This window comes from Cataglyphis hispanica, chromosome 13 (genome assembly GCF_021464435.1).
Source record: "Cataglyphis hispanica isolate Lineage 1 chromosome 13, ULB_Chis1_1.0, whole genome shotgun sequence".
NCBI lineage: Eukaryota > Metazoa > Arthropoda > Insecta > Hymenoptera > Formicidae > Cataglyphis > Cataglyphis hispanica.
In genome coordinates, this window is record NC_065966.1 from 639,019 (window position 1) to 656,242 (window position 17,224).

The following is a 17,224-nucleotide window of genomic DNA, read 5'->3' on the forward strand; positions in this document are numbered from 1 at the left end:
TATAAAAAGATATTGAAATTATTTGTTTTTTTTTTTTATGCATATTTTAGTAGCTTCAGTGAAGACAAATTTGATTTATATATCTTTAGGATTATTGATGTGATTATCTAAATTGCATTTTAAAAAATGCAAAAGCGTTATTAATCTTTTATTCTTTAAGCTTGAATTTCTCAACGAAATCTTTTTGCCAAGAATGCATCTCAACTGAAAGTTTTAATTATACCATTAGAATTTCGATTTATTAAGAATAAAGGCGAATAATAATGCTTGATTAAATATGTCATATTAAATATTATCACATTATCAATCAAATTATCGACATGTCAATTATAAATTGTCTTAATACTTCTTATCTATAATTATTGACGATGTATCCGGCTATTGTCCCAGTTATTCGAAACAGCACTTAGCCGCAGATAGGAAGATCGTGCGAGAAAATTCGAATCTGTTTCGATCGTTTCGAAAACCTTTAATTTCTAGAGAGAACTCTAATCGGGAAAATTTAACGTTCTGGAAAAAGCGTAATATCTTAGCTGGCTCGCTCTCGCAAATGTAGCGTCGCGTTGTTCGAGTACAATTCGGCATACGAGCGGATCTCGCCGCGGATGAAATTCGTCGAGAGCCAACAAGGCGGATGTCGCCGGATATTCCGGCCAGCTATGGAGATACGGTCATTTGCTCCAACTCGATCTGGAAACTCTCATACGCGATCGCTTCGATTTACCCGATCGGGGCGATGCCCCGACTGGCGTCTTAGCCCCGGTACCTTTTCTCTCCTCCCTTGATCCTCGGCTCGTTGCAGCTGATTGCGGTTCGACCTAACGGAAGCTCGATTCGACTTAATACCGTCGCGATAATTTCACGATCTCTCGGTCTCCTCTTCCGAAGCGAGAAAGTGAAGAAGAAATGCTTACCTCTTTGTGTGTGGGTATATCTTCTCTCCTTTCTCCTCACAATGGAAATCGTTTGGTTCTCTTTTTCTCGTGCCTTTATCTTAATCCGCTACTACCTAGCACTTCTCTCTCTTTTTCTTTTCTTTTTTTTTTCTTTTCTTTTTTTTTTATCACTTTTCTCGAATATATCGATCTTGTCCTTTCCGCTTCGTTCTCTTTTCTCTTTTCGATACGCTGTGCATTAGAGTTTTATTCCTCTTTCATACTATTCATTCTACTCTCGACTCTTTTTTCTTTCCACGATATTTCCTTTCATTTCTATGCCTCATTCGGACTTCCATTCTGCTCGAAACGTGATCGATTCGTGAAGAAGGCTGAAGTTTTGCCCTCGGCGAAAGGCGAAATCACTAGTGAAGGATTGCCAGAGGTAGCAATACAGGATAATCTGGGGATGAGAGGATTCTCAAACTGGCAAGAACGTGAACTCTTTTACGTGGAATGCTAAAAATATTACGTTATGCTGGATGACGGTAAATAAAGGTGCATTTATATCTGTACATTGAAAGACCGATGTTAATTCAGGTTTTTTAATGACGATGAATAGAATCGAGTATTTTAATTTTTATTTCTTACACTTTTTATTTACACGTGAAAAGTTTTATAAGTAAGGATATACAAGTAATAATAAGTTACTATTCGCGAAAAACTATAGACAACTTTTACCAAAAATAAGAAGAATTTTTATAAGAGAATATATTATATATTTTACTTATATATTAACATAGATATTCGTACACGATCCAAAAAATTTTGGTTGTCTTTAAATTGTGAAATGAAGGTGTATATGTAGATGAAATTAATAATACGTCACAGATAATACAAATCCATAATATGTGAATGTAAATATTTGGTAGTCGAATGTAAAGCGTCATCTTTCAGTAATTAATTAGAATTTGTAATTAAAACTATTACTAACGATTATCATAATTCACCGTCTGTTTAACTTACATATCTATTTCGACTGTCATTTACATTATCGCAGTTATAATTGCGGTTATCTATTCGGATATATATTCCCGGAAATAAGTCATTCGAAACAACTCATCCGTACGTTATCAACGGCGATAGCGCGAAACAAACATCGGTCACTTGTCGCTATTAATCGAGTCGGATATTTGATTATCTTAGCGAAGTTCTCAGTATATACTGGATGTATAAATAATATCAATGTTACCCATACACGCGTAAAGTATAGTTTGTGTCGAACTCACTATGCCAAAAATATATCATGTGTGCAATTGAGCAAGAAGAAAGTTCCTTCTACGACGATATTTTATGGTTCTCCAAAGGATATTACGTTATAATGTTATAAATGATGTATGGTTGCAGGATGAATGCACCCCGTTTTGTATGATTGAAAAGAAAACTTTTCTCGATCGTTGCATGTTTGATCGATTAGAATTGCATCTTATAAAGTAATTAAATTATCACATGCATTTCTTTCTCTATTTACCATCGCGTATATTTTCTGTGAAAAAATTTATCTTTTTTTTTTTTATATATAATTTATATTCTTATTTATGCTAAAAAAATTGTATGTATAACAAGTTTAAAAATTGAGATCGATTCTTTTTTTTATAAAATAATTTTTAATTATTAAGTCTTGAATAACATTCTGTTAAAAAATTTCAAATTGAAATCAACTGAGGAATATGTTTAATTATCTATTTGGTAACAGCTACAAATGCTTTGACATTGAAAAAAAAAAAATTGATGTTTAAAAAAACCTGAAGATCTTGGAGTTAGAAAATATTTAAAAAATCCAAAAATCTTGAATTTTTATATTTAAAAAAAGGAGCAAATATTATAAACTTATTATATACACATAGCCTCCGACTTGGGACGAGTATGTCCCAGATGTATCATCTGAGGATACATTATAGGAAACCATAGGATTACATCGTAACTTTTCACGTAATCAACTAACTTAAAAAAGCTTCGCATGGCCAGCGTTACAACGCCGGTGTCGACTTATTGTCGCGGTAAAAGTCGCGTGCCATCCATATATTTCCGCTTAACGCAACTATCAAAGGGGGAAAGGCACGGGAGGGTAGGAGGACGAATTTAATCTATTTATCGCGGCTGCCGACAATCCTCCACCCTCACTTTGGTCTTTTCTTTTACGTGTATAGGTGCACTCGGGACTTTCCGAGCAACTACGAACTTCCTCTGACATTCTCCCACCCTCCGTCACAGGTTGCCTTCAACAATTCTCCCGCTTTTACCCCTCCCTACATACACACACACACGCACGCACGCACAAGCGCATCTCTCGTCTGCCTCGTGTTACTTCATAGCGGCTTGTAACTATGGGCTTCCCTGCCGCCTTCGTGTGCTGCAGGCGGCACAATTAGTGCGCGCCATTAGTCAGCAGCAGCCTTTTCCTTCTACATACAAAATTGTGTCTCGGTAAAGGCGCCTCTGTGTCTATTCGAGGGAAGAGAAAGGGTAGATAATAGGTACGTGCGGAGCGCAACCCCTTCTCTTCTTCGAGGGTGCGAGACGAGGCGTTGGCGTGCTCAAACAAATATTAGCGAGAAGAAAAGAGAGAGAGGGAGGGGAGGGGAGGGCTACCTCGCTCGAAAGTTGCACTAAAGTGTCTTCTTTCGTGACGCTGGATCGTCTTTTGTTATACAGAGACCACCCCGTATATGCCGTGCGAATCAATCCCGCGCGCTTCGTTCCCGGGGTGGGAGGGGGGGAGGGTATCTCATTGTCAGTATCGGGTTGTCAAGATGTGCCTCTAAAATTTAATTTTGCCAAAGTAGCAGCATCGAATTTTTTATAATCCGAGTTCGGAGAATTTTCGGAATGTTGGCCTCAATATGCGAGATCTTGTTAGGGTCAAATTAAAGCACGCGCTGATATTATAATGTGTTAACATACGCTCATGCTAGTTGTAATAGAATTTATTGCCAAATTGATTTTCCTTGAAAATCGTTAGCTCGAAACATTTTTCCCTTCCGAAATATGAAAGAATAAAATACAATGAAATGAAAATACTTTAATATATAATTAATAAAAATGCGCGCAAGTTTTCAAAATGTATTTGATATTATATTTATGTTTAGCATTTTTCTAAATGATACATATTGTATATAACACCAGTTTCTATAATCTCATTTCATCGTAGCAATTTTAAGAGGTAAAAGGCAGATGAGCGCGCGCAATAATTTTTTATTTATAGTGCCTATAATCTATTTATATATTTCATAATTATCTATATCGGTAAGTCGATGCGTACAATTATTCCTGACGTTCCACGGTCGACGACCGTAATGAAATATGAATAGCTTTTAAATAAAATAATCAATATAGAAAGAAGAAATTAAACCGATATAAACAGAAATATATATATATAGGATTTTTCATTATTTATTGAATGTGTATAAATAAATTGGAAAATTATAGCATCATATTTTATGTTTGAAATTTTTGCAATACATCGATAGATTTGTTGAACCTTTATTTAAATTAAAATCGCTTTTCTTGAAAATAAAATACCTTGTATGACATTTTATTTTATGTTATATTTTTGATTTTTTTTTTTTCCACGCGTAGTATTACTTCCTCGGTTGTACGCGCGTTTGTTATTTTTTCGAAAGAAAAATTAAATACAGAATAAATGTCATAATTTTCTAGAATTTAAAATTCATTTTGCATTGGATATTGGAAACTACATTTTCGTAAAATAAGACAAACAAATAATAATCTGTTCTCTATGTAAGCGAGAAAAGTTTTGGTTTGCGGTGAGAGAATCAACGTCCAAATGTGTACAAATATTACCCAATGATGCACAAATACACGCCCTTTGTTCTCTGAAAGCACCAGATACAATACAAAGCTCGTTCCTCTCGAAAGTGTGTATTTGAGGGACTTTTCCCCGTCGCCCGTTAACTCTATTGTGATTGCGAGCACTGTAAAGAGGCACCTGCCTTTTCCTGGCTACGTAGGAAATAATGGCCAGTAAAGGCGCCACTATGTCTACTGTTAAGGAAAAGCCACGGACGGGGGGATAATACGCGCGTGCACCTTTTTCAAGTCGAGACGACAGGGAGGTCACGATATATCTCTCACGCCGGAAAATGCCTCGGAAAAAGAATTTGTACGAGATCGCGCCGATATTATCTGAAAATATAGTCGATCATGTTTCTTCGAATTTTATCTTTAAAACAATTTTCTTTCTTCACTAGCCATTTGAGCGGGGAAATAAATGACTAGTTTTATTTTTATTTCTTATTATTATATATGTATATATATATATTATCTATTATTTATTCTTATTTTTTCCTAATTATATATTACAATAATTAATGATCGAAATATAAATAAAGAGTAGATATAAATATATTGTAGATATAGATTAAACAAATAATAATTAATGTCATTTATCAATAATCAAATAAAATACCACTTATTTATAATTTTTTTGAAGATTGTTAATTTATATCTAAAATATATTTATACATTTTCTATAAAAGTTGCAGAGAAATGTGAATGAATTTTTGCGTTTAAAGTATCGTCTTCCAAAGAGGTTTCCATCTTGTGATTTCAATTCGACTTTTGAATGGAGCTTGGAAAATCAGCGTCGGCAATAAAGAGAAACACGCTATATATAATCGGGCGAGAGCCCTCGAGGCACTCGTTTTCTGAGATACTGAAATTTCGAAGGATCCATCAGGCAGAAGAGTACTCCCTTTATGATCGCACATTGTGCAGCGTCGCACAAGACGACACCTGCACCATTCATAAAGGCCGGATTACTCCGGCTATGCACACGTCGTAAGAGTATTAACTTCGCTCTCTCCCCGCTTATATACAATACAGCGATATACCAGGTGTTTAAAAACTATGGGGATATCTTTTTAATTGGCCTCCCTTGAAGAGGGGAGTTAATGGAAAGATAATTTTTTTTTTTTTTTAATTATATTTTTTTGTAATTAAACATTGAATTAAATTTTGTCATCTATTTATTCTTCCGAAATTTAATTTATTAAGAGCTTTTATTGTCAACTTTGTTGATAAAGATATTTGAAATATATTGATATTTCTATAGGAAAAAAAAAATTTGTTCAAAAATCTGGAACCACAAATTATATTCGATGATTTTAAGACATCTTGTATATCGATTAGCCCGAGGGCTAGAGACACGCCGGCATGTTAGTTGCTAGTCGATGCATTGGGTTGTGCGTGTATTAGTAAGTCAGTCAGTCAGTCAGAGCGCGAACAGCCACGCTCATTTTCCGCATGAATATGTCGGAATTGTACGTATACGTGTACGGGGATTTAAACGTTCGTTAGGGAGACATGAAGCGGATGTAGGAGTGCACCCTCTCGTGCACTCTCGAACGTTGACTCGCGGGCGCATCGCAACGCAATGCGAAATAACGAGCCTCGAGTGCCGGCCACTTGAAGCCCCTGCGAAATGGGAACGACGTAAAACACCTGGAACACTTTTTTTCCGCGCTGTTTATGACATCGCGTTTGCTTTAAGTTTCGTTGAACTCTTGTCGAGCGTCAAGCCCCGCAAGAATTGCGTCAATCGTTTGACCGACATGACGTGTGATGTCCTTTTGTCATTTCTACTCTAGTGTTTTCAAATTTTTTTTAAAAATATTTTTTGTCTTTTACTAAACTCGTTATAATCGTTTGTGTATTTTAACTTTTTTACAGATTTTTTAGCAAAAAATTATAAATTATCATTTTTAAATTATTATTATTATTATAAATTATTATTTAGGATAAAATTATAAATTGTCGTATTTTGTAGTCGTTTAAGTCGTTTTAAAATAGAATATAAGAAAAAGAAGAAAAAAAAAAATAGAAAATAGAAGAAAAGAAGAAAGACGCATCATGAATATTTTAATTTTGCTGAAAAAAAAGATAAAAAAGATGAATTTAATATATAAGAAACTCTCTATAATAACTATAATATTTACTAGAAAGTGAAGTGAACTTTTTAAAAATATTTTGTGAATGTTGCAAAACATATTTCATATAAATTAACATCACACTCAGTACTTGCTTCTTTTCTCTTTCTTCTTTTTGGAAATGTGAGTACAAACTCTTTTATCCTGTACCTTCTTGCAAGATCTTAAGAAACTTAAAGGAAATGTCTTTTAGTTAGTCTTCCCGCGGAGTTTGGCAATTAGAGGACAGCGTCTCTGTGTACACACAGGTGTGGCACACTAAAGAGATTAATCTTTTGTTAAAAAAAATGAGTTCTAAGCTACCAATTTAATAACGATAAGGAAATGTGATGTAACATAAACAAATCTTGAAAAATTTTGCCCTTATTATTTTTACAAATTAGGGATTTGAAAGTATCAATATAAAAAGTTGAGCATCACGCGCATACATTGATTAAAAAAATTACAAAATAAGACAAATTAATCTAAGAAAAAATACATTATTAAAATTTAATATTAATTTTTTTTAATTAATATTTTTAATTAAACATATATATATATATATATATATATATATATATATATATATATATATGTATACAGAGTAAATAAAATCATAATTTAAAAAAAATTATTATCAAAAACATCGGCATGTGTATTTTTTTCTTGTAATAATAGCCAGTAATAGCCAGTTGTATGAATTTTTAGAAGAAAAACGCTCTTTCATTTTTCCTTTCTCATTTGCGGATAAAATGTAATGCAGCTCTCTACTTCGCATAACAGGCACGAATTCGATTTCTTTCGCGAAATTGAAAAATTGGCCTGTTTTATCGGCCACTGGCGTGTAGAGATTAAATTAGAAAAAGAGAGTATCCTCCTCCCGTCGGTGGATCGTATCCACGTTCTATTGTTTTGCTCGCGCACCCAATTGCATATGTGCATATTCTCTGGCTCATGCTGTTTCTACCGTATACGGTTTAGCCGTATCATGCTGGTACCACACACCATGCGCCTTTGTCCTATATATATATATATATTCACACGTAGTACGAGAATGCTGTAAAATCACAGCAGACACGGGTTATTTGAAAATCTTAAGCATGATACGGATTAATGCTATAATAAACAGCGAGATTAGACTTTCTCGTATCCCTATTCAAAAAATTTATTTGTATATTAGTATTATAATATTCTGTATAAATTATTATGATTATAATATTAATTTGCGTGCTCGCGAATCTTGATTTTTCAAATTAATGCTGTAATTATTAAATGAATATAATTAACTGGCTGTTGATTTGGCATTGTAACACACACGGCTGCACGACACTTGCACTGCGTTACTTACATAAATAACTATAAATATTATTACATTATATAATATAATTCTCGTCCTGTAGCTATTATTATTTATAATAATAGCTACATTTATAAGTATAGAGTATGACGCGGTGGAACGCGGATATACATGTTGCAGTTTATTAATGCTTCAGAAGTAAATAAAGGGTCAAGAATCATTTATAATTACTAAAGCGCGGGATAATCTGCGCTTCATTAATATCAAAGACCTTTACTCAAGTTGCAGCGCATAAATATTATAATATTGTTTGGTGACACATAAATGATGTACACGTTCTACTGTACATGTTCTAATATAATAGCCATCGCGTTTATGTTTTCAAGCTCGATTATAACTTATTATAATCGAGCAACTACATGCCCTCAAGTTATTGATATAAGTTTCAGAATAATTTACAATCTATGTTTACGGATATACAGTAACTTAAATCATGTATTTCCATTTAAATTACTTATACAGTAATCTGAGAGATCAGTTATTATTAAATATTAATTGCAAAATTCTAATAAACGCGTAATGGTTAAATGAAGATTAAAGGAGTATTACAATATTATGAAAATTACAATTACATAAATGTAAGAATAATAAGAATACAATTACAATTAAATAAATCGCAAGAATTTTAAGAATGATGGAAACTCTGCGAAAAGATCGGAAGAATAATTGGCGGAATTATGTGTATGTACGTTTAGTAGAAGCTGTGTTAGCATTACATAAATATATATAACAAAGCTCGTTTTATTTTTACTAAAGTTGTGCAAAGCTCTGTTATTCTGTTTTATTTGCGCGTAAAATTTAAATTATATTTTTATAATAAACTATGTACAGCGTCTCGTGTTTCGCTTCGCATCACGCTGTTGTCCTAAACTCTCTGCAAGTCTACGATTGAAGTAAACTCTGCGTCATATTGTAGCATTTTCTGTCTCTCGTTACATTAATTATTACAGAAATTTTTTTTCTTTCTATTTGATGAACATTGGGTATTTTTTCAGCATGATAAAATGAAGTAAATTTTTCTCTCTCTCTCTCTCTCTCTCTCTCTCTCTCTCTCGTCAAGTACAGTTACGATTAAATTAAACAGATCTCGCTGTACAGCTCTTTCTTCCTTTCTCTTCTAAATGTATTTTTTAATGTGTTTGGCTACTTTATATGCAGAATTAATAGTAAGAGAAAGTATGATATCAAAATTAAAAAAGTCAAGAGAACGGAAGAAAGTTGGGGCCGTAGTTGAAACATTTACGAAATAAGAAATGAAAAAAATTGAGTTTTATGCATATGAAAATTTAGAAGAATATTCTAAATCTTTCTCGCGTAATATTTTCAAGGAATTGAAAATATTTCAACTATAAAATAATTAAATCGATGGGAGGTAATCGAGACATACAATATAAAGAGATACAATTAATTTTCAAGTTGAAACATTTTATTATTTTCGTGTACTTAAGTTTATCTCTGGATTTTAATCCTACGTTAAAATTAAGAAAGTTTAATCGAAATTACATGGAAGTTGTCGAACGTGAGAAAAACTTTTGCGACAGGACGCGTGATGACCATAACAAATTTAACCGACGGTCCGAAGGTGTCACCCGCCAACTGACGTCTTCCATTAGTCGAGAACATTGAAAAAACTGAATAGTTTTTTGGCGCTTCTTGAAAAGAAAATCAATTCTCAGGAAACACCGCATCCTCACGTCACATGAATTAGGGCATGTGTGACACTACAACTTTGATAAATTGATCTATATTGCATTTTTTGAAAGAAAAAAGTGAAAGAAGCAATATAACAACATTTTCAATGTAAAATATTAAAAATGTAGGAATAAAAGTAAATAAATTGCCTTCTTCTCATTTACAGAATTTTTTTTTTTTTTTAATATGTGAAGGAATCTGTTTGATGAATTATTTTAAAATTATAAAAATTTGTTTTTAAAGATTAAGTACCGAAGTTTCACACAATAATTTAGTAAATTGCCATGTTTCAAAGTGACATTTAAATATTATTTTAATATAATCATACGGATATTGTAAATTGAAATATAATAAATAAATGTATGTGTCTGTGTGTTTTGTCGCTGCAGAAATAAAAGCACAATCCAATACTCTTTCATGCAATAAAAGTATTTTGACGCTGTACAAGAGTAAGAAAAGACCAGGTGTTTCGTTTACAACCGCGTTATTAGATTAAATACTAACTCGTTCAATATATATATATATATATATATATATATATATATATATATATATATATATACTCTCGCTACTGTACACACCAATGACAACCGCTCGCCGGTTAATCTGCGGGTTAAAGCAAAACCGTCTCCGCCGCCGGCGCAGGAAAATTGAAAAGAGAGACGGCTGACACAGCTCGACATTCTGTTCGTGAAATTACACTTGTCTGACTTCATTCCGAGCACAATAGCAACGACAGTAATGGCATGCGAGTTGATAAGCAATGTTTCAAAATCGTTATTGAAGTAGCCATTTGCGCATGACAACCGTCAAGATTTAATGTGCCGGAGATTGAATTACAAATAAGTTTAATATAGAGGTAGAAGAGCTACACAGTTTCGTGTATGTATGTGTGTTTAATAATCTTCGTTTGTGTTTGCAGTGAAAATATGTCACATTTTTAGCGTTGCAACAAAAAATTCTACATGCTACAATCGGTTGGATTACTCGTCACCATCTCGAAAAAACATTTTTGTTTACATTATACGTATTTTCTTTGCATTATATGTATAAATACATATGCGTGACATAAAGAGAATATAAAAGAATTATACAAATTTCGATCTATCACCTGAAATTTATGTATTATATAATGACGATTAGCACAGAGAGTTGTAAATAAAGCGGCAATATGGCGGCAAATGTGGCAAGTGCTGAGGACTCTCAAATATTAGCGGTAACTATAAATTCCAAACTTGTAATTCAAACGATATATATATATATATATATATATATATATATATATATATAAGTTACTCCGACACGAATGATGTATTATTGGACATCACGCGCTATATAATTTATTACCTGTTTCTTGTTATTCGCCGCGTTTGCGAAAGGTAATATCTGCGTTTGGATCATAATACATGGTATTAAATCGATCGAGAAAATGATCGCCGAGTGTAATCGACGATACGACCCTGGTGTTTGTCGGGTGTTTTTTTAAATTAAGGGCAACATCCGACTCGTTGTCCCGCCGCGAAAAACTTTTCACGTGGAATGCGCCTGCGACTAAGTGCCTATAGCCGAATTTATTCGCCGCTCTTGGTCGCATAAAACAGACGGCACAGTGGGAGAGAAATACGTATATATTCTACTTAATACGATACAAATGTTTTTCACGGTACCTCGCCGCACTTTCTTGGCACAATACACTCTTGAATTCCCCTTTATCTCTCGTTTCTTGTTATTTCGACTAAAGAGGATATTTAAGTTACTTCGTTAAAAACTTTCGAATTACCTGACTGCAAATGTTTTCTGCGCAATATATAGGAAACGTTACTGAAATACTTGAGTGAACTTGAGAGTTTCATTATGTCGAAGTGTGGGAAAAAGAGCAAAGTAAACATTCATATCCCCGCGAAGATAAATAAATTCTGTTGTAAATGTGAAAACTAACATTCAACAAGTGATTTTCGCTCAACGTAATGCATTTACAACATACATGTATATATCTTTGTATATAAAATCTTTTTATATATAAAATATAAGAGAAATGTAATTATTATATGTATATATCAATATTATAATTAAGTTTATCGATTGATTTTAATTAATTAGTTTTAAATATTGACAGAAACTTTTGTCTTTATATATAAAATTTGTTTTTTATCCAAATGATTTAATGACATCAGAGTGTTAAAAAATATAATTAAATAAAGAATTATTCAATTGTAATTCAATAAAGGAAATTCAATTTCTTGACAAAAAAATTTTAATAAATTCGAATAATAAATGCATTTGTCAAATTTGTTTTCAGTAACAACAGATATACTTGTATACCAAGTTTTGTAAGACAATTTTTGAAGAAAACATTACTAGATTTCTTGAAACCTTTTATCTAAATCTTTTTTAAAAATTCTAAGCTAATATTTGATTGTGTCGATTGGAAATTATTTTGTATCACAGTGTACATTTCACACAATTTTTTTCTCTCACATTATTTAAGGAGAGATACATCTGAATAAATGTTTATAAAATAAATTGGATACAGATAGATTTATTTTTTCTAACATCAATAAAGTTCTACGAGAGGTAACTAGCGTTCAAATAATATACACGACAGATATCTTAATTCATCAGACTCGTCCGATATCGCCTCATGCGTTTTAATTAAAACTTTCCGGCTTGAAAAGAAACTTTGATCGATCGCAAAAAGCGGATTACTTAATTCTGTAGAAAAACGAATATAAAGAAGACTCGTCCTGTCGGACGAATATCTCTTCTTTCGTTTACTCCTGCATGGATAAGCACGCTTTTCCTGTTAACTATGCTTTCTCCTTCCATGTCTCTTCCGTTACCCATCTGAAAGTTACGATGACAGGATCCACAGCCGGAATATTCGAATCAGTCTACGAACAAAGGGAACGAAAAATTCGCGAGAAGTTCTCTCGTGGCGGCGCATTATGCCATGCTACTACGGTATGATGTTCCCAAGTCGAATTTATCCGCGGGTTAAAACGTAAAATCGGCCAGCGCCGCAGGCTCGAAACTGGCTCGAAATCGTATTACTCGATGAATATGCAGTGCGATTTTGCGGTCGAAAGTTTTCAGCCGGGTTGTAACTCGCCGTGCTGTTTCTGCTTCCGCTCGTCGTCCGTTACCGTTGTCGCTCCTAAAACCAGCGGGCCGGGATTCTCGCAGAGAGACGACGTATTCTAATTAGAAGAAAAAGCGGAATATATCACGCCACTGTTCCTAAATCACATCCGTACCCGAAATCCCGTTCGGCTCCTTAATTGGTTCCTTCGCCATCTCGCTAGCCGGGCAAGAAATCATTTAGGATCCGGAAATTAATTAAGAATATCACATAGCGAGGTGGCGATTAACTTATATTAATTGTACGACCGAACTCGCGTGGATTTCATTCTTTGCGAGAAAAGAACGCTTAGCGTTTAATTCATCCTTTGAGATGAGACTCGAGAGTGTGAGATCGAGATGACGAATGGATTTTCAATATTCGTAACAAGGGCTCGGTCATTACTTATGTAAGATATAATTATATACTTGGTGTTCAATAACTTTTACAAACACATTAAACAGTTTTTAGCTAACAAGCTGTTTTTTTTTTCTTTCTTTTTTTTTAAATTTGTCTTAAAAGTAAAATCACGAGATAAAAGTATATTTACAAATTATTTTAATAAATTTTTATTATAAAATAATTTTTTTTAGCTCTATTTGCGTTTATGAGATCAATATAATTATACGAAGTAAAAATAAATATAAGATTATTTAAACATCGTGCTATATGTAAAAAATAATAATATAAATAAGAATAAAATTACTTATGCACCCTTTTATTCATACGATTTGTTATTTTTAAAAATTTAATTGGTTAAGCTGAATTGGATTTTAGGATTTGATGCATTCGAATAACGACGACACGTTCGAAGATAATTTGCCTTCCCGGGACATAATTCGATTTCTCTATCGTGCTAAATGTACCCTCGTTATCCAATTTCCCTATCGAGCTATCGTTTCGAATTACTATCTAATTCGTAACTAATAAAATCTATCATCATCCGCCAGTGAAAAGAAATTAATTCAAAATTTTAAATAAGGCATTTAAAAGATTAACATTGTCTAAACTGTTCTCTGAACATTATTTACAAAATTGTTGTTTATGCTTTTGTCTTTTCGATATTTATGTTATTTGAAAAAGTATATTGATTCCGTTGATGAACTTGTGAATCGCAATCGATCGAAAATTCAGCGAGGTATTTGAGTTTTTTTGAAAAAAAGCATCGATGATGAAAAGTTTTTACTGCGAATGTGCAGCTTTACCGCACCCGTTTTATCGAGGCGTGACCAGCCCGAAATTATCGAGAAAACTGGAATTTTCCGGTCGACCATGAGACGTCGTAAAGATATAACACAGCACCAAGGTAGAAGCTGAATAGCTTGTTCAAGGATTTCTGCTTGGCAGTATGCAGCTGCAGCTCCTGTCATAACCTACCTATCTACCTATCTGCCTTCCCCACCTTCTCCTCTCCTTGTCGTTTCGTTCAACTCTCTGTGTCTCTCAACATTGCCTCGCGGCTACGAGATGGTCGGTTTAAATAAGGAGACACCGAGAACACCGAGTCATGGCGAGCAACATTTGACTTTTTATACCGAGCGGATAATAATGTTCTATAATTAGGATTGTGGCCAATCTCTTTTTTTCCGATTTTTTGAAAAATTTTAATACCCTATTTTTCATTCAACTCTTTACAGGGCGATCAATCTCCTCTTCTCTTGATTAATTTGTGAACTTTTGCACGATTTGTCACGCGTCATCCAGTTATTCAGTACACTGAGGTTGTCTATTTTTAATTTTTATTGCTCAACATTTAAAAGCGCAATTATTTTATTTATATATTCGTAAAAAAAGAATTCTCTATCGTGAGATGACAAATTATAATTTTAATTTGACTGGAAACATACATGATTTTTTCTCAGTCAATAATACAATAACTGTTTCCTGCCTGAAGATATAAGAGCAATATTTTATTTTGTTATCCAGAGTTTGTATTCCAATTCAAATCCTGTGAACGTCAAAAAATTCAATTAACTCAAGCTCTTAATAATCTTACTTTGTATAAAACCGTTGTAGCAAAGCGTTTCGGGGAGATTCACATTTATTATTTATCTTCGTATCTAAAGAGAGGAAAAGAAGTACTCGTATATGAAATGCGAGAATATGCGACTTTGATGCATATCTAAAGCGAAGCATCTGAACGATGTAGATCGAAGTCGGAAAATGTAGCTCTCTTATTACAGCAGCGAATCATTATTCATCAATGCATTTCAATCTAAAGAATAATAATACGGTATATTACTTCCTCTTTCGCAGTTTGTGTGTGCGATAATAATTCCACGCATCAATGCGAAAGGAAAAAAAGAAGTAGCAGGTTGCGTTATTATTATCACGAGTGCGTCATCATCGGATTAAAATTCAAGCGCGCGCGCGCGGTGGTGGGTATTCATTTATTCTCATCTTTCGCGCCGAGATTTCGTGCGACAATTCAACAAGATTTAACGTCACGTTATATTATATTTAATTCTATTGCGTGCGGCTTACGCGATATAAATTATACCTTAAAGTCGACTTTAACGTTAAACTTTCGGCTTTACATTTTTCGCGCGGAGAACCATGCTTTAAATTTGCTCTCGAACGAAACGGAAACTCGCAAAATTAATGCGATTTCGGAGGGAATTATTAAAGCCTCTTTTTCGCGTTAAAATGCGAGAGAAGAACAACAGCCATTTCGAATTGATTCGATGGTCCTCTCCCTTATTGAAAGCACGGGGGAGGGATTAAGGTCCCTTTAAATGCCTACTATTTTCATATAGGAGTATTACTCTCTCGCTGACCTCTAATCGGATTTTCCTATAGAAATTCGCGATGCACACAAACGCGAAGTCGACCGAGATGGTAATGTTTGCTCGATCTTGTCTGTTTCAGAAATTGCAGTGGTCCAGCACCGAGGCGCATCGCCAGCTTTGTTACCTGAAGGGCCGCAGCGACGACGAGTGCCAGAACTATGTGCGGGTGTTCGGCAGGCAGGGCCCCGATCGCTTCCTCGTTTGCGGCACGAATGCCTACAAGCCGCTCTGCAGACAGTTCACGATCAAGGTAAGCTTCGGATAAGTCCTACAGCACATACAGGGTGTTCGTTAATCGCGTGTCTACATTTCGGAAGGTGAATCTGAGAGCGTAAAACAAAAAGGAAAAGGAAACATTGCATATGGTTTATTATTTATTAGATAATTAGATAATAGATATATATATATATATATATACTATATATTAATTATTAAATTATTTTTTATTTTTCGCGCTATAGTTGTATTATACTTTTGATAAGATAAATTCTGACCACTTTCCGTAATACGTAAAGATAAATGTAATGCATGGATAGAGCAAATAGAATACATTAGAATATTTATTCCAACTTGCTCAGTTATCTTTTCATGTTGAATTTATATTTGAAGTTACATTTACATTATTGGGAAATATTCTCTCTGCACATATATTATATATTATACGATATTTTTGATTAAATGTGTATGAGGCTTTATTTTCCGAATTACAAAATTTGTTAAAAATACTTAATTAACCCAACAAATATTCGCTTTATTGACAGCAAAAAACATATTCTCCCATTCATCAGAAATAAAAAAAAGAATCAAGTTTGAAAAAATATTTATGTTGATATAAAAAGGATGTGACGTTTTACGCCCTTCTAGATTCGCCATCTGAAATATTGGCATCCAATTAAAAATCCCTATATTTTTCGTTGCCGATACTTTTCAACCTGTCGGCGCATCGTATCGAAAAAGAAGGAAGGAAACGCGAAGCCCGTGTATAACATATCGTATAAAATCAAGTGCGAACGAGTTGGTTAATGCGCAAAAGAACGAACGATTGACTCTTTTGACAGGCAATTTTCTGAGGCAGGCGTTCGAAAGTATCTACCGGAACTTAATCGCGCGCAATCGCTAAACCACATTTAACCCTTCGTGTTTGTATAATATGTAGGAGAATGAGATGCCGCAGGGTTACCGCAATGGCATCGTTATATCCGTAACGGTATTGCTAACATTTCCTGAAAGTTTCATGCAATTCCGGCGCGCACGGCTTTCAAATTACATAACGCTTTCATCGTGCATACGTGTCAGGGCCCAAACCTTTATACCCGGAGTTACAAAACACCGTAAAGTGGCTGTAACTAATGAATGTATTTCGTGAAATACTTCATTTCACAATCACGGTTGAGCTCGATGGTCAT

At 33.9% G+C, this 17,224-nt stretch overlaps 1 protein-coding gene across 3 annotated transcripts in view; it reads left to right on the forward strand.

Moving 5' to 3' along the window:
• Nucleotides 1-17,224, forward strand: part of LOC126854142 (semaphorin-1A-like) — a 169,501-nt gene that overhangs the window by 109,181 nt on the left and 43,096 nt on the right. For all 3 annotated transcript variants that reach the window (XM_050600557.1, XM_050600559.1, XM_050600558.1), the window contains exon 5: nt 15,898-16,068. In XM_050600557.1, coding sequence (XP_050456514.1) covers nt 15,898-16,068 — 171 coding nt within the window. The remainder of the gene's footprint in view (nt 1-15,897; nt 16,069-17,224) is intronic.